Source organism: Salvelinus alpinus, chromosome 3, assembly GCF_045679555.1.
Source record: "Salvelinus alpinus chromosome 3, SLU_Salpinus.1, whole genome shotgun sequence".
NCBI lineage: Eukaryota > Metazoa > Chordata > Actinopteri > Salmoniformes > Salmonidae > Salvelinus > Salvelinus alpinus.
Genome location: NC_092088.1, coordinates 31,390,174 through 31,408,190, shown reverse-complemented (window position 1 = coordinate 31,408,190; position 18,017 = coordinate 31,390,174). Strand labels below are relative to the sequence as shown.

General features: G+C 45.4%; 1 protein-coding gene across 2 annotated transcripts; it reads left to right on the top strand.

The window, feature by feature from the left end:
• Window positions 1-37: 37 nt before the first annotated feature.
• mazb (MYC-associated zinc finger protein b (purine-binding transcription factor)) lies at window positions 38-11,756 on the top strand. Of its 2 annotated transcripts, none has more exons than XM_071392528.1 (7): window positions 38-1,021; window positions 1,330-1,480; window positions 1,967-2,370; window positions 2,676-2,923; window positions 6,787-6,850; window positions 7,169-7,340; window positions 9,344-11,756. In XM_071392528.1, exons 1-7 carry the CDS (start codon window positions 989-991, stop codon window positions 9,688-9,690), a joined length of 1,419 nt encoding a protein of 472 aa, XP_071248629.1. In that variant the 5' UTR covers window positions 38-988; the 3' UTR covers window positions 9,691-11,756. The 2 variants fall into 2 exon arrangements, with proteins under 2 accessions (XP_071248629.1, XP_071248628.1); XM_071392527.1 differs by having other exon boundaries at window positions 6,787-6,859.
• Window positions 11,757-18,017: the final 6,261 nt, after the last annotated feature.

The following is an 18,017-nucleotide window of genomic DNA, read 5'->3' as shown; positions in this document are numbered from 1 at the left end:
TGCGGAGGAGCTCTATATAGAAACGGCAGACATATTTGTGATGGTCTGAGAAATACTGTAGTGAAATGTCTGTCGGACGAAATCCCGAGTAGGAGGGGCCGAATGCATGTGCTCCATGAGGGAGACGGAAATGAAAGGGGGTGTCCGAAGAGAAATCCGATCCCTTTAAGAGCAACTGGGACATAGTCGTGCGAGAAAAGGAGAGGAGGGGGAGAAGAAAGAGGAATTTAAAAAGAAAAGGAAGAAAGAGACAGGGAGGGAGGAGGGAGAGCGAGCGATAAAAAAAGAAAGATGACATCCTCGCATTTGAACAGCCGAGGTGGAGCGATAGGCTGCGGCCCGGAGCGAGCGCTCTTTGCCAGGGTCAGGGCTTGAATCCAACAACGAGGCTTCGACAAACACCCGATTGGCCTATTGGGGAAAATCGGACAAATTTATTAATAAATTCAAAAGCATGAACTGCTACTCTTTCAAATGCGTTTATTATAACGCTGATAATAGTTCGCATTGTGCGTAAAATGCATTCATTTAATTTTAAAATCTAGCTATTATGTATGACTACGGCTATATAAATAACAGATTTTTGTGCACACATATTTGGTTTGAAAGTCATCAATGCCAAAAGATATACGTTTTTTAAATAATAGTGCTTTTCTAAATTAAAGTTAAAAACCACAGTCAAAGAGAAATAGGCCACTATTGGACCAGGCAATTCCACTCAGGCAGACAGCCTAGTCAGCCTAATCGTAACGCCTGCGTGAATACGAATAGCTTGAATCCTTCTATTAGTACATTTTTTTTGTTATAGTTGCACGACCCTTTCGGATGATCGATAGCATACTCTTCTTGCTGCATTTGAATACTGTTTACTTAGATATTCGCGCCTCAATAGCCAATAGGGTGATTAAAGAATATGCCAACGATTCACTGTCGAATCGCAATCAGGATTACTTAACTGACTTTATACTCTTCGTCACTTTGGTTCAAAATGGATGCTGCTTGGAGCAATTTTCTCTTCCAGGTAAGTCTTAATTGACCTTCTTTCTTGTTGTGTTTGTGTGCGCGCTTTTCAGAAGATTGGCTTTTGAAGAATTTGTGCCCCGCTGCTCCAGGGCCTAAACATTTATGTGATGCAAAGTAGCATCTAGTCTAGACCAGTGGTTCCCAATCAGGGTTACTAGGACCCCTGGGGGTACTTGAGAAGACTCATGAGACAATAGCCTTACTGGTAAAATGCACATGAAGGGGTACTCCTGGCACAGCAAAATGTTGTTGGTGGTATACAATGCAGTGACTTTATGCTAATAGATCAGTGTTTATTTTCTCCAGACTACTCCCACCCAAAACCAAGTGGAGGGGACCCTCCAATCAGAACTCTTACCAGTCCATACTGCCTCTCCTCAGACCCCTCCCACAGAGAACATAGCCCAGCCTCCTTCCACGGTGGACACTGCTGCCCTCAATGAAGAACCCTTACCTGGTGAGAGATCACGGGGTGTGAAATACATATAAATACTATTGATTTTTCACCAGTTACCAGCAATTAAGTTGAAAAGGATGTAATGCAGATTGCTAAACAAAATGTCTGTTATAATATGATACATTACTTAAGGGAATCCTGAGTAGCGCAGCAGTCTAAGGCACTGCATTGCAGTGCTAGAGGCGTCACTACTTACCCAGGTCCGATCCGGGGCTGTATCACAACCGGCCGTGATTGGGAGTCCTATAGGGAAGTGCACAATTGGCCCAGCGTCGTCCGGGTTAGGGGAGGGTTTGGCCGGGGTAGGCTGCCATTGTAAATAAGAATTTGTTCTTAACTGACATGCCTAGTTAAATAAAAAAAATAAACATTATGCTGTCTTCATACCGTTATATTTAGAATTTATCGGGGTATTATTATTATTAATGAGCATTTCCATGTCTTCATTTCTCATTCCCTTTTTTCTTCCGCTCTTTTGTCCTACAGTGAAGACAACTTCCCGGCCTGCCCGTGTGCCACACATCTGTGCCATATGCAGCAAGCAGTTCAAGAACAACTACAACCTGCGGCGACACCAGTCGGTCCATACAGGGGTACGCATGAGGCGAGCAGGAGCAGGGGAGCAGGAGGAGGGGGCAAAGGAGGTTGGCGGTGGCGCAGGGCCGGCGCATGCGGTGTCGGGAGAGAGGGCGGAGAGGCATACGGTCCCCCTCTCCCTGCTTCACCTCTCCGTTCCTCCCCCTCTCCCCCCTCCCAGCATGCTGGCGTCCCAGCTGCCAGCTCTGGGTAGTCAGGATGGCGAAGGGGTTGCCATGGCGAGCGTAGTGGCTAGAGTTAACCCCCATGCTCCTCCTGCTGCTGTCGTCATGGTGGCGGGGGCGACAGTACAGGTGGGTCATGGCGCTTCTGGAGGTTGTTGTTGTCGTCCGTGAAAAAGAAAAGTATAATTTAGCTTCCTCTTGCATGGTCTTTATGGAGATTGTGTGAATAAAGGGAATTCGGCATGTTAGGCAAATGGCCCAGAGGAATGATCTAGGTGTCGCGAGCCGTGTGTGTCTGAGTGGTTCGGAAAGACCCTAAGAATGGACAATATGATATGTCAATAATCTACACAGATGCATGTGTAATTATCGACTACTACAATAAATAAAAAACTGTACTGTAAGCGCATCTCTTTCTAATCATCCCCCCCCAGCGGCCATCGAACCCCAACCCCAACCCCGTGCGGAAGAACCACGCCTGTGAGACGTGCGGGAAGGCTTTCCGAGATGTGTACCACTTAAACCGACACCGTCTCTCCCACTCGGATGAGAAACCCTTCTCCTGTCCCATCTGCCAGCAGCGGTTCAAGAGGAAGGACCGCATGAGCCACCACGTGCGCTCTCACCAAGGCGGTGTGGAGAAACCATATGTGTGCCCTCACTGTGCCAAGGCTTTCTCCAGGTGAGTGGCATGCTATAGGCCAGAAAGCAGGGTCGTGTTCATTGAGCCAGAGAGCAGGGTCATGTTCATTAGGGCAGGCAACATAATTATTTTCTTCAGATAGTACCTTTCCCTGCATTCAGGGCCGTTTTCTTCTGCTTTGTGTCTCAGTGATACACTGTGCTTAAAGGGGCAATCAAATGTATGATACACTATACAGTGTATTCGGAAAGTATTCAGACCCCTTGACTTTTTCCACATTTTGTACGTTACAGCCTTATTCTAAAATGTATTAAATTATTTTCTCAATCAATCAACACAATACCCCATAATGACAACAGGTAGTTAAAAAAGAAAAGAAAACTATTACAAATAAAAAGAGAAACATTATTTACCTAAGTATTCAGACCCTTTTGCTATGAGACTCGAAATTGAGCTCAGGTGCATCCTGTTTCCATTGATCATACTTGAGATGTTTGTACAATTGATTGGACATGATTTAGAAATGTCAGCGCAAAAACCAAGCCATGAGGTCGAAGGAATTGTCCAAAGCAGTGAAGGTCTTCAAGAACACACTGGCCTCCATTCTTAAATAGAAGAAGTTTGGAATCGCCAGGATTCTTCCTAGAGCTGGCCGTCTTCTACCCTTGAGCAATCGGGGGAGAAGGGCCTTGGTCAGGGAGGTAACCAAGAACCCATTAGTCACTCTGGCAGAGCTCCAAAGTTCCTCTGTGGAGGTGGGAGAACCTTCCAGAAGGACAAACATCTCTGCAACACTCCACCAATCAGGCCTTTATGGTAGAGTGGCCAAATGGAAGCCACTTCTCAGTAAAAGGCACATGACAGCCCGCTTGGAGTTTTCCAAACGACACCTAAAGGACTCTCAGACCATGAGAAACAGGATTATCTGGTCTGATGAAACCAAGATTGAACTCTTTGGCCTGAATGCCAAGCGTCACGTCTGGAGGAAACCTGGCACCATCCCTACAGTTAGGCATGGTGGTGGCAGCATTGTGCTGTGGAGATGTTTTTCAGGGACATGGAGACTAGTCAGGATCGAGGGAAAGATGAACAGAGCAAAATACAGAGAGCTCTTTGATGAAAACTTGCTCCAGAGCACTCAGGACCTCAGACTGGGGCAAAGGTTCACCTTCCAACTGGACAATGACTCTAAGCACACAGCCATGATAAACGCAGGAGTGGCTTCGGGACAAGTTTCTGAATGTCCTTGAGGGGCCCAACCAGAGCACGGACACGATCAAACATCTCTGAAAATAGCTGTGCAGCGACACTCCCACTCCAACCTGACAGAACATGAATTTTAGAATAAGTGTGTAACATAACAAAGTGGAAAGTCAAGGGGTCTGAATACTTTCCGAATGCACTGTATATACAAATGTGGACACCTTCAAATTTGTGGATTGGGCTATTTCAGCCACACCCATGGCTGAGGGGTGTATAAAATCGCGCAATCTCCAAAGACAAACATTGGTAGTAGAATGACCTTACTGAAGATCTTGGTGACTTTCAACGTGGCACCGTCCTTGGATTCCACCTTTCCAACAAGTCAGTTGGTCAAATTTCTGCTCTGCTAAAGCTGCCCTTGTCAACTGTAAGTGCTGTTATTGTGAAGCAGAAACGTCTATGAGCAAAATCGTCTCAGTATCAAAGTTGTAGGCAACACAAGCTCACAGAACGGGACCGCCAGATGCTGAAGCACGTAGCACGTAAAAATCGTCTGTAACAGGCTGACTACACCGCTCGCATCGTGTGCGTGAGCGTTGCAAAATACATTTTGAAATCTATATTATTCAATGATTGCACCCACACTGCTCACGTGCACCAACGACCATCTGCGTTGCCAAGGGCTAAAATAGAAGTCGTTCTATTTGTGGCGCAGATCACGCTGAAAGTCCTGTCTCTCCCATCTCCTCATTGGTACCCACGTGCCATCTCCTCATTGGTTATACCCACGTGGGTGACAAAGACGAACGAGGTCAGTGGCGGTAATGCACCTAATTTATGAAAGTTGCCAATTACAATATAAAGTCAAGAGAACAAAAAGCCTAGGAGGAGAGATGACTAGAAACGATTCGGTTGACCGTTTTATGTGTGGATTAATTGTTGGAGTAGAGGACCTTGTGCATTTCAGGTAAAATAACAGGTCAATGTTTATATCCCAGGACAAAATAACTAGCAACAGCAAGCTAGCTAAATATGACAAATTAGCCAGCAAGTGCTAGCTAGCTAAATTGCCATAAATGTTTAATGCTTTTCGACCTGTCCCCAAATTAATGTAATTGGTTCGGAGTTTGTTTTGATATTTTAACCTGCGTGTCGTGATCGCGTTTGGTGTGGGGGGACAAAATGCATTTATGCACGATGGCGCACGCGCGCAGCCGGTTTGGGTTTCGTGTAACACTCACTACCGAGTTCCAAACTGCCTCTGGAAGCAACGTCAGCACAATAACTTTTCGTCGGGAGCATCTTGAAATGTGTTTCCATGGCCGAGCAGGCGCACACAAGCCTAGGATCACCATGCACAATGCCAAGGGTCAGCTGGAGTGGTGTAAAGCTCTCTGCCATTGGATTCTGGATCAGTGGAAATGTGTTCTCTGGAGTGACGAATCACGCTATACCATTTTTATTTTAAATGTAACCTTTATTTAACTAAGCAAGTCAGTTAAGAACAAATTCTTATTTACAATAACTGCTTACCCCGGCCGAAAACCCGGGCAACGCTGGGCCAATTGTGCGCGGATCTATGGGACTCCCAATCATGGCCGGATGTGATACAGCCTGCAATCGAACCAGGGACTGTAGTGACGCCTATTGCACTGAGATGCGGTGCCTTAGACCGCTGCGGCCCTCGGGAACTATCTGGCAGTCGGACGGACGAATCTGGGTTTGGCGGATGCCAGGAGAACGCGACCTGTCCGAATGCGTAGTGCCAACTGTAAAGTTTGGTGGAGGAGTAATAATGGTTTGGGGCTGTTGTTCATGGTTCGGGCTAGGCCCCTTAGTTCCAGTGAAGGGAAATCTTAACGCTACAGCATACAATGACATTCTAGACGATTCTGTGCTTACAACTGTGGCAAAACTATTTGCATAATGTATTATACCTTTCCTCTTTCAGCATGACAATGCCCCCATGCACAAAGCCAGGTCCAAACAGAAATGGTTTGTCAAGATTGGTGTGGAAGAACTTGACTGACCTGCACAGAGCCCTGACCTCAACTCCATAGAACACCTTTGGGATGAATTGGAATGCTGACTGCGAGCCAGGCCTAATCGCCCAACATCAGTGCCCGACCTCACTAATGCTCTTGTGGCTGAATGACTTTTTGTGGCTTCCAATGTAAACAAACACTATATAGCCTCAAAACATGGTTACAAATGGAATTTTGATATCAAGGATGGTCAGTCCTTGATTCCATAGCTCTGTCTATGAATTTGAAAGTGGTTACATTTGTCCAGCCCCATCCCTCAGCATTTTACCGAAACGGGTGGGGAAAACACTTTATTGTTTCTACTGCTGATTGCTGCTTTAAAGGGACGTTACATTCCAAGATCAGGTCTGTCACATGTTTTCACACCTCAAAAGTAGTCAATAAGTCCACATCCCATGCCATTGGTTGTCTGTGAATAGAAAATGTAAGCACCAAAAATTTGGGAATTACATGGTGCTTATCTTTTTCATTCATAATGGTTTGTGGCCTGGGACTTGAATTTATCTCAAAAGAAGACTTCTTGCGGTCAAAAAACATCTGACGAAGTTTGAATTTTGAATGTAATGTCCCTTTCACAGATTCACAGTTTCTGCTGGAGAAAGTCTATAACAAGGTGTTGTTGTCTTACCCCTTTCTATCTCTCACTTCTTTCAGGCCTGATCATCTCAATAGTCATGTCAGACAAGTTCACTCATCTGAACGACCCTTCAAGTGTCCGGTACTTGATGTTTGTGCTACTTTATATCCTTTTACACCTCTCAAATCTCAATACAGTCATTCTTAGCCATCATTTTGCTTCTCTGTACTTTAAATCCTTCGTACCATAACTATCCATTGTAATAGAATTGGGATTGGGATCAATTCCATTTCAATTCAGGAAGTAAACCGAAATTCCAATTTGAGTTTAATTCCTGAATTGAATGAATTGACCCCAACCCTGAATTAAATACAATGAGAGATTGTTTTGCTATTAAACTGCTGCCTTCTGTGTCTTTATTGATAACCAGTCATTCCTCATCACTCTCGATGTGTTTAGACGTGCGAGTCCAGCTTCGCCACGAGGGACCGGCTACGTGCTCATATGATCCGCCACGAGGAGAAGGTACCGTGCCACATCTGCGGCAAGCTCCTGTCGGCTGCCTACATCACCGATCACATGAGGGTGCACAACCAATCGCAGCACCATTCCTGCCATATCTGTAACCGCAGTGAGTGTCTGTCAACGACTTGTATTGTTTGATGAAAGGGTTCACAAATAGTTTATAAGATGTTAATAAACGTTTCACGGCCGAGTAGCGCAGCGGTCTAAGTCACTACAGACCCAGGTTCGATACCAGGCTCTGTCACAGCCGGCTGTGACCGAGAGACCCATGAGGCGGTGCACAATTGACGCAGCGTCATCTGGGTTAGGGGTGGGTTTAGCTGGCCGGGATTGTCCCATTGCGCTCTAGCGACTCCTTGCTGCGGGCCGGGCGCCTGCAAGCTGACTTCAGTCGCCAGCTGGACGGTGTTTCCTCCTACACAATGGTGCGGCTGGCTTCTGGGTTAAGTGAGCAGTGTGTCAAGAAGCAGTGCGGCTTGGCAGAGTCATGTTTTGGAGGATGCATGGCTCTCGACCTTCGTCTTTCCCGAGTCTGTAGGGGAGTTGCAGTGATGGGACAAGACTGTAACTACCAATTGGATATCACGAAAAAGGGGTAAAAGTACAAAAAATATATATATGTAGTACCAGTCAAAAGTTTGGACACCTACTTACTCAATCTTTATTTTTACAATTTTCTACATTGTAGAATAATAGTGAAGACATCATAACTATAAAATAACACTTGGAAGGAATCATGTACTACCCAAAAAAGTGATGATCGAATCAGAATATTTTTTATATTTGAGATTCTTCAAAGTAGCCAACCTTTGCCTTGATGACAGCGTTGCACACTCTTGGCATTCTCTCAACCAGCTTCATGAGGTAGTCACCTGGAATGCATTTAAATTAACAGGTGTGCCTTGTTAATTTGTAGAAAGGAAGACCCAGAGTTACCTCTGCTGCAGAGGGTAAGTTCATTAGAGTTAACTGCACCTCCGATTGCAGCCCAAATAAATGCTTCACAGAGTTCAAGTCACAGACATCTCAACATCAACTCTTCAGAGGAGACTGTGGGAATCAGGCCTTCGTGGTCGAATTGCTTCAAAGAAACCACTACTAAAGGACACCAATAATAAGACGAGACTTGCTTTGGCCAACAAAGACAAGCAATGGACATTAGACTGGTGGAGATTTGTCCTTTGGTCTGGAGTCCAAATTGGAGATTTTTGGTTGTAACCGCTGCGTCTTTGTGAGACGCAGAGTAGGTGAACGGATGATCTTCGCATGTGTGGTTCCCACCGTTAAACATGGAGATGGTGTGGGGGTGCTTTGCTGGTGACACTGATTTTTTTGAATTCAAGGCACACTTAATCAGCATGGCTACAACAGCATTCTGCAGTGATACACCATCCCATCTGGTTTGGGCTTAGTGGGACTATCATTTGTTTTTCAACAGGACAATGACTCAAAACACACCTCCAGGCTGTGTAAGGGTTATTTTACCAAGAAGGAGAGTAATGGAGTGCTGCATCAGATGACCCGTCCTCCACAATCCCCCGACCTCAACCAAATTGAGATGGTTTGGGATGAGTCCGACCGCAGAGTGAAGGAAAAGCAGCCAACAAGTGCTCAGCATATGTGGGAACTTCAAACCTGTTGGAAAAGCATTCCAGGTGAAGCTGGTTGAGAGAATGTCAAGAGTTTGCAAAGCTGTCATCAAGGCAAAGGGTGGCTACTTTGAAGAATCTTAACACTTTTTTTTGGTTACTACAACATTCCATATGTGTTTTTGTGGTTTTGATGTCTTCACTATTATTCTGTAATGTAGAAAATAGTAAAATAAAACTTGAATGTGTCGGTGTTCTAAAACTTTTGACCGGTAGTGTATAAATAAACGTTTCGAGTTTGGTTTATAAGATGTTAATAAACATTCAACGTTTAGAAATGGTTTTATTAAATGGTTAATAAACAATTGTCAAGTCCTGGAACACACACACTTAATAATTCTCCGTACTAAATATCATTATCTAGAACGTTTTCATTCTAGCCTGCCTACCGTACTCTATAAAGCGTTACTTGTAAAGGCTTAAAATGACATTAACTGCTAACTCTCTCCGTCTCCTCCAGGCTTCACCACTCTGACCTACCTGCGCGTCCACGCCCAGAAGCACCACGGCCAGGAGTGGAAGGAGAGCGCTGGCGGCTTCGGCGGCACGGGCTCAAGTGGTGTTCTTGTGTGCCAGCTGTGTGGGGTGCACTGCAAGACCCCCACCCAGCTGCAGGGCCACATGGGCACCCACAGTACTGGGGGCCAAGGGGGCTCCTCCGGCACTGTTACCGCTAGCGGGGCGTCCAGCTCCTCCGTGTCCCTCAGCAACATGGTGTCCGCCCCAACCGTCTACATCAACAGCAACGCAGTGGTGGATCTGCTGGTGTCGGACTGCTCCAGCATACAACCTCAGTCCCACAGTTAGCAGAGCAGAGACGCAGTTGAACTTCAGCCACTTGAGTCCCTAAGACCCGTAGTAATAAGGTTAGGAGGCTTGCTTAGGGGAGAGCCTCAGTTGTAAACTTTGGCCCCTCTGAGTCCCGTAGCTAGAGGAAGAGGGGGGGGGGGGGTGGAAAGAGGGGTCTGGCTTAGGGGAGAGAGAGAGAGAGAAAGTATGCGGGAATATTGTAGAGCGAGGAGGACGGGGACATTGTATGTCCTGTACGCTGATTCGATGATGCTTGATAACGACAAATACAGATGTGTCCCCAACATGGCTGAACTCTCTCACCCTTTCACTACTCCTGTGACACTGTGGACTTGTCTGCTCTATCCCTCTCCCTCCCTCCTTTCTCCCCCCCTTGCCCTCCCTCAGTCCCAGCAACTACTCCCCTCTGCTAGTAATGCACCATGTACTGTAACTCAATGTCAGTCACACCAAACACCTCTCCTTTTGTTTATTTTGTCGCTCTCTTCTCCAAACATTCATAAGATAGCCTTGTAGTAAGTTGGGGAGTGATGTAATAGGAACATGATATAACAAGGGGGTGTGTAGAAGAGTCTATTCTGAAAGCGAATGAGAGGTCCAGGGGGTGAATTGCACATAAGTCAGGGGCTGCTATCCTCCAGAAATGAAGAGGAGTAGATGTGACGTTTTTAATTGTGTAACGCTGTGAGCATATGGATGTAGTCTGTTTTAAATAGGGCCAACGCTGGATCTGGAGGTTAGCCCATACCCACTGGGCAGACACTAGTTGGATCAACGTTGGTTCCATGTCATTTCAATGAACCAATGTGGAATAGACGTTGAATTGATGTCTGTGCCCAGTGGGTACTGTGTTGGTGTTTATGAACAGTGGAGGGGTGTTCTGCATTGATGTGTTTCAGGTACAGTGGAGAGAGAGAGAAACAATTGGCAAAGGAGTGTCAAGCACCTTAAAAATGTCGACGTTGAATCCGCTGAAGGTTCAGACAGGTTTCGTAAAGATGCAATTGCTCTGCGTCTTCCTCTTTGGGCACAACCACATTAAATACATAGTGGTTATTCTTATTACTGCAACTGTACAGCCACATTCATGACATAGTTCACTGACACCTAAAAACACCATTTGCATTAGTGAAGCTAGCGAATACTCCCTACAAGAACGTTAGCAGCAGTCCCCCTTACTACGCTAGAGATGGTTGAAAACAAATATTTTAAGAAAGTATCGATTGATTCAGTCAAATGAATTGTACTCTTGTCTGCCATTTTATTTCTTTGTAACTGTTATTGCCATAGTGTTTTTTGTTTTGTTCCTAGGACGAGTCCACCATATTAAAACGAATTCATTAACACCACCATGTATAGCACACAGCATTCAGAATACAACTCGTATTATAACTTACCGCTCTCCATGAATCTGAGGAGAAAGGTCACCTTTCCTCAGATATCTTTGATTGTTTGACTTTTTCAGTGGTTAAGAGTGATGTCATGGAGGGGCTTTAAAGGTCATGTCGAGATAAGAATAGCCAGGAACTCTATACTAGCATTCGATGGCCCACCCCTGGTATGCTTTCAACAAATCCTGGTTTTGTTGTGAAGTGCTTCATTTAATCAGTTTAGTGTTGGTATGTTATATTAAAAAAAAATATTAAAAAATGCTTCTAATTATTTAATTTGGAGACTTGTTCTTCCTGTTGAGAAAAGTAGTGTTTTATTAAAAGTTATTTTAGGTTTCCCGCGTTAAGCAACAACAAAAAAATACCTCTATTCTAGGAACCTGTACAGCTCTTGTGACACATCGTAATGCCTTATTGTACTCAACTGCATTTTAATTATTTTATTCTGAACTATTTTAAATCTTAGTCATGGATTCATTAAGAATACTAATGGGATGTATTTATTATATTTTTATATTTCTCAACAGTATGCATGTCTGAACAGTTAGAGGAAAAAACAGTTGATGCTTACCGTGATCATGAATATTACGTTATTATTTTATTAGATGAAGTATAGAGATCATGTTATTATTTTGTAATTTTGACTATTAAAAGTAAAAGGAGTTAACACATGAGGTGAGGTGTGTCCATTATTTGTGTGTGTGTTACATGCTTGACAGAGGAAGTGTTTGGATTTTGTGTTGATAAGGTGCAGTGAAAATGGTGGGTAGTGGCATGCAGCTGGTAACACAGTGTGTGTGTTGGTATCTTTGACTTAAAATATGTTAAGCGTGAGATGAGCATGTAACCTTGACCCCTGTTGTGTAATCGTATTTGGCTCTGGCTCCTGTGCGTGTGTTGCTGCACACTGAGTAATCCCTCTGCACCGATACTAATAATAATCATGATGAAATGTACAGTCCCTACAATAGTATATCTCTATTTTCCTGGAAATGGAAGAGCATGTGATTGTATTACTGTGCAGATCTGGTCCTTTCTAAACCAATATTAGCATGTGTGTTTTCTGTCCGATATAAACGGGTGTAAACAAGGGTTTCTTCCACATTCTCTTCTGTAGAGGTCTTCCTGTAATTTTGTGGGGAACGTAGGAGTTTTGGATGCAGCCTGCAAACTAGCTTGCAAACTGTCTTTATATTGTATTTTATTCCAAATATTATATATATATATATATTTTTTTTTTACAAAGTAGTACTTGTTGATACTCTTCCAATGTGTAACATTATACACAGTTTATTTTACAATGCCCCCATTGGGTTTTATATTTCTATGGTCAGAATGAACTGTTCTGTCATTCTACTAAAGCATGAGGACCTTTCTTGAGCCAATTTCTCAGCTGTGTAGAGAGCATTAAACTTTTTAAAAAGTTGCCAAAAAACACATTACACTAGTTTTCCAATCTTTCTGACATAACTACTATTCTAAAAATAAAGCATGCTGATTGCCTGCCATGCATTGCTCCCTGTGAGATATTTCATCCCATCTCCAGACCATCTTGATTTATTTTGCACTATCCACCTTTACAAATTGTACTTCACAATTTTGAGGTATATCTCTCCATTCTCAAAATGTTCTACTGCACCTGGAAGGCAACTGTGAAATTGTTCCTGGGGCAGTTATCAGTCGACAGACCTGCTGGACTGTCAAACACCAATTATTGGTGACCAAAGTGAATATGCTAACCATACAATACAAGGAACTTTTATTTTCCTGTGAGGGAACTTTTTTTGTGGAGTTACGGTTCATACTGTACAAGCAAACCTTACACACAAACAACAGGACCTAAAAAAACTAAATAAATAGTGCCGCTCTCCATGGTGCTGGCTATAGACAAGCCATAGGCTGTGCTCATTAAGCACTGTTCAGAACACTGGCACACGAGGCTTCTTTGCAACGAAAGTTCATGGTCAGACTCAGGATCAGTTATTTGAACTAAGATGATATGCAGAAACACATCCATATAGAGACAATTCGCAGGCAACCCCAGGAACCACCCTAGACATACAGTACCAGTCAAAAGAGTTTTTCTTTATTTTTACTATTTTCTACATTGTAGAATAATAGTGAAGACCTCAAAACTATGAAATAACACATATGGAATGTTGTAGTAAGCAAAAAAGTGTTAAACAAATCAAAATATATTTTAGGTTCTTCAAAGTAGTCACTCTTTGCATTGATGACAGCTTTGCACACTCTTGGCATTCTCTCAACCAGCTTCATGAGGTAGTCACCAGGAATGCATTTAAATTAACAGGTGTGCCTTGTTAAAAGTTAATTTGTGGAATTTCTTTCCTTCTTATTGCGTTTCAACCAATCAGTTGTGTTGTGACAAGGTAGGGGTGGTATACAGACGATAGCCCTATTTGGTAAAAGACAATGTACATATTATGACGAGAACAGCTCAAATAAGCAAAGAGAAACGACAGTCCATCATTGCTTTTAAGACATGAAGGTCAGTCAATCCGTAAGTTTTAAGAACTTTGAAAGGTTCTTCAAGCGCAGTCGCAAAAACCATTTACATTTACATTTACATTTAAGTCATTTAGCAGACGCTCTTATCCAGAGCGACTTACAAATTGGTGCATTCACCTTATGATATCCAGTGGAACAACCACTTTACAATAGTGCATCTAACTCTTTTAAGGGGGAGGGGGGGGTTAGAAGGATTACTTTATCCTATCCTAGGTATTCCTTAAAGAGGTGGGGTTTCAGGTGTCTCCGGAAGGTGGTGATTGACTCCGCTGACCTGGCGTCGTGAGGGAGTTTGTTCCACCATTGGGGTGCCAGAGCAGCGAACAGTTTTGACTGGGCTGAGCGGGAACTGTACTTCCTCAGAGGTAGGGAGGCGAGCAGGCCAGAGGTGGATGAACGCAGTGCCCTTGTTTGGGTGTAGGGCCTGATCAGAGCCTGAAGGTACGGAGGTGCCGTTCCCCTCACAGCTCCGTAGGCAAGCACCATGGTCTTGTAGCGGATGCGAGCTTCAACTGGAAGCCAGTGGAGAGAGCGGAGGAGCGGGGTGACGTGAGAGAACTTGGGAAGGTTGAACACCAGACGGGCTGCGGCGTTCTGGATGAGTTGTAGGGGTTTAATAGCACAGGCAGGGAGCCCAGCCAACAGCGAGTTGCAGTAATCCAGACGGGAGATGACAAGTGCCTGGATTAGGACCTGCGCCGCTTCCTGTGTGAGGCAGGGTCGTACTCTGCGAATGTTGTAGAGCATGAACCTACAGGAACGGGTCACCGCCTTGATGTGAGTTGAGAACGACAGGGTGTTGTCCAGGATCACGCGAAGGTTCTTAGCACTCTGGGAGGAGGACACAATGGAGTTGTCAACCGTGATGGCGAGATCATGGAACGGGCAGTCCTTCCCCGGGAGGAAGAGCAGCTCCGTCTTGCCGAGGTTCAGCTTGAGGTGGTGATCCGTCATCCACACTGATATGTCTGCCAGACATGCAGAGATGCGATTCGCCACCTGGTTATCAGAGGGGGGAAAGGAGAAGATTAATTGTGTGTCGTCTGCATAGCAATGATAGGAGAGACCATGTGAGGATATGACAGAGCCAAGTGACTTGGTGTATAGCGAGAATAGGAGAGGGCCTAGAACAGAGCCCTGGGGGACACCAGTGGTGAGAGCACGTGGTGCGGAGACAGATTCTCGCCACGCCACCTGGTAGGAGCGACCTGTCAGGTAAGACGCAATCCAAGCGTGGGCCGCGCCGGAGATGCCCAGCTCGGAGAGGGTGGAGAGGAGGATCTGATGGTTCACAGTATCAAAGGCAGCCGATAGGTCTAGAAGGATGAGAGCAGAGGAGAGAGAGTTAGCTTTAGCGGTGCGGAGCGCCTCCGTGACACAGAGAAGAGCAGTCTCAGTTGAATGACTAGTCTTGAAACCTGACTGATTTGGATCAAGAAGGTCATTCTGAGAGAGATAGCAGGAGAGCTGGCCAAGGACGGCACGTTCAAGAGTTTTGGAGAGAAAAGAAAGAAGGGATACTGGTCTGTAGTTGTTGACATCGGAGGGATCGAGTGTAGGTTTTTTCAGAAGGGGTGCAACTCTCGCTCTCTTGAAGACGGAAGGGACGTAGCCAGCGGTCAAGGATGAGTTGATGAGCGAGGTGAGGTAAGGGAGAAGGTCTCCGGAAATGGTCTGGAGAAGAGAGGAGGGGATAGGGTCAAGCGGGCAGGTTGTTGGGCGGCCGGCCGTCACAAGACGCGAGATTTCATCTGGAGAGAGAGGGGAGAAAGAGGTCAAAGCACAGGGTAGGGCAGTGTGAGCAGAACCAGCGGTGTCGTTTGACTTAGCAAACGAGGATCGGATGTCGTCGACCTTCTTTTCAAAATGGTTGACGAAGTCATCTGCAGAGAGGGAGGAGGGGGGAGGAGGGGGAGGAGGATTCAGGAGGGAGGAGAAGGTGGCAAAGAGCTTCCTAGGGTTAGAGGCAGATGCTTGGAATTTAGAGTGGTAGAAAGTGGCTTTAGCAGCAGAGACAGAAGAGAGAATGTAGAGAGGAGGGAGTGAAAGGATGCCAGGTCCGCAGGGAGGCGAGTTTTCCTCCATTTCCGCTCGGCTGCCCGGAGCCCTGTTCTGTGAGCTCGCAGTGAGTCGTCAAGCCACGGAGCAGGAGGGGAGGACCGAGCCGGCCTGGAGGATAGGGGACATAGAGAGTCAAAGGATGCAGAAAGGGAGGAGAGGAGGGTTGAGGAGGCAGAATCAGGAGATAGGTTGGAGAAGGTTTGAGCAGAGGGAAGAGATGATAGGATGGAAGAGGAGAGAGTAGCGGGGGAGAGAGAGCGAAGGTTGGGACGGCGCGATACCATCCGAGTAGGGGCAGTGTGGGAAGTGTTGGATGAGAGCGAGAGGGAAAAGGATACAAGGTAGTGGTCGGAGACTTGGAGGGGAGTTGCAATGAGATTAGTGGAAGAACAGCATCTAGTAAAGATGAGGTCAAGCATATTGCCTGCCTTGTGAGTAGGGGGGGAAGGTGAGAGGGTGAGGTCAAAAGAGGAGAGGAGTGGAAAGAAGGAGGCAGAGAGGAATGAGTCAAAGGTAGACGTGGGAAGGTTAAAGTCACCCAGAACTGTGAGAGGTGAGCCATCCTCAGGAAAGGAGCTTATCAGGGCGTCCAGCTCATTGATGAACTCTCCAAGGGAACCTGGAGGGCGATAAATGATAAGGATGTTAAGCTTGAAAGGGCTGGTAACTGTGACAGCATGGAATTCAAAGGAGGCAATAGACAGATGGGTCAGGGGAGAAAGAGAGAATGTCCACTTGGGAGAGATGAGGATCCCAGTGCCACCACCCCGCTGACCAGAAGCTCTCGGGGTGTGCGAGAACACGTGGGCAGACGAGGAGAGAGCAGTAGGAGTAGCAGTGTTATCAGTGGTAATCCATGTTTCCGTCAGTGCCAAGAAGTCGAGGGACTGGAGGGAAGCATAGGCTGAGATGAACTCTGCCTTGTTGGCCGCAGATCGGCAGTTCCAGAGGCTGCCGGAGACCTGGAACTCCACGTGGGTCGTGCGCGCTGGGACCACCAGGTTAGAGTAGCGGCGGCCACGCGGTGTGAAGCGTTTGTATGGTCTGTGCAGAGAGGAGAGAAGAGGGATAGACAGACACATAGTTGACAGGCTACAGAAGAGGCTACGCTAATGCAAATGAGATTAGAATGACAAGTGGACTACACGTCTCGAATGTTCAGGAAGTTAAGCTTACGTTGCAAAAAAAAATCTTATTGACTAAAATGATATAGTACTGCTGGCTGGTGAAGTAGGCTGGCTAGCAGTGGCTAAGTTGTTGACTTTGTTTGAAAGTGTAGCTGGCTAGGTAACCTCTAACTGGCTAGGTAACCTCGACAATTTCTCTAAATTTCTCTAAACTACACAATTATCTTGGATACAAGGACAGCAAAGACAACTATGTAGCTAGCTAACACTACACTAATCAAGTCGTTCCGTTGTAATGTAAGTTTCTACAGTGCTGCTATTCGGTAGAAGTTGGCTAGCTAGTAGTGTTAGCTAGCAGTGTTGACTAGGTAGGAGAACGGCAGCGCGGCGGACGAAAATAGCTGGCTAGCTAACCGATAATTACTCAAAACTACACAATTATCTTAGATACAAAGATAGCAAAGACAACTATGTAGCTAGCTAACACTACACTAATCAAGTCGTTCCGTTGTAATGTAATCGTTTCTACAGTGCTGCTATTCGGTGGCTAGCTGGCTAGCTAGCAGTGTTGACTACGTTACGTTACGTTACGTTAGGACGAAAATAGCTGGCTAGCGAACCTCAATAACTACACAATTATCTTTGATACAAAGACGGCTATGTAGCTAGCTAAGTAGCTAGCTAAGATCAAACAAATCAAAGATAGCAAAGGCAACTATGTAGCTAGCTAACACTACACTAATCAAGTCGTTCCGTTGTAATGTAATCGTTTCTACCATCAAGCGCTATGATGAAACTGGCTCTCACGAAGACCACCACAGGGAAGGAACACCCAGAGTTACCTCTGCTGCAAAGGATAAGATCATTAGTGCTACCAGCCTCAGAAATTGTAGCCCAAATAAATGCTTCACAGTGTTCAAATAACAGACACATCTCAACATCACAGTTCAGAGGAGACTGCTTGAATCATACCTTCATGGTCGGATTGCTGCAAAGAAACCACTACTAAAGGACACCAATAAGAAGAAGAGACTTGCTTGGGTCAAGAAACATGAGCAATGGACATTAGACCGTTGGAAATTTGTCCTCTGGTCTGATGAGTCCAAATTAGATTTTTTTTGTTCCAACCGCTGTGTCTTTGTGAGACGTAGAGTAGGTGAATAGATGATTTCCACATGTGTAGTTCCCACCTTGAAGCATGGAGGAGGAGGTGTGG

Excerpts from the sequence above, each read along its gene's own strand:
- mazb (XM_071392527.1), top strand. The coding sequence starts at position 989 with ATGGATGCTGCTTGGAGCAATTTTCTCTTCCAG. Across the intron at positions 6,860-7,168 it reads TCAAGTGTCCGGTACTTGAT|ACGTGCGAGTCCAGCTTCGC; the intron begins GTTTGTGCTACT and ends CGATGTGTTTAG. Across the intron at positions 7,341-9,343 it reads CTGCCATATCTGTAACCGCA|GCTTCACCACTCTGACCTAC; the intron begins GTGAGTGTCTGT and ends CGTCTCCTCCAG.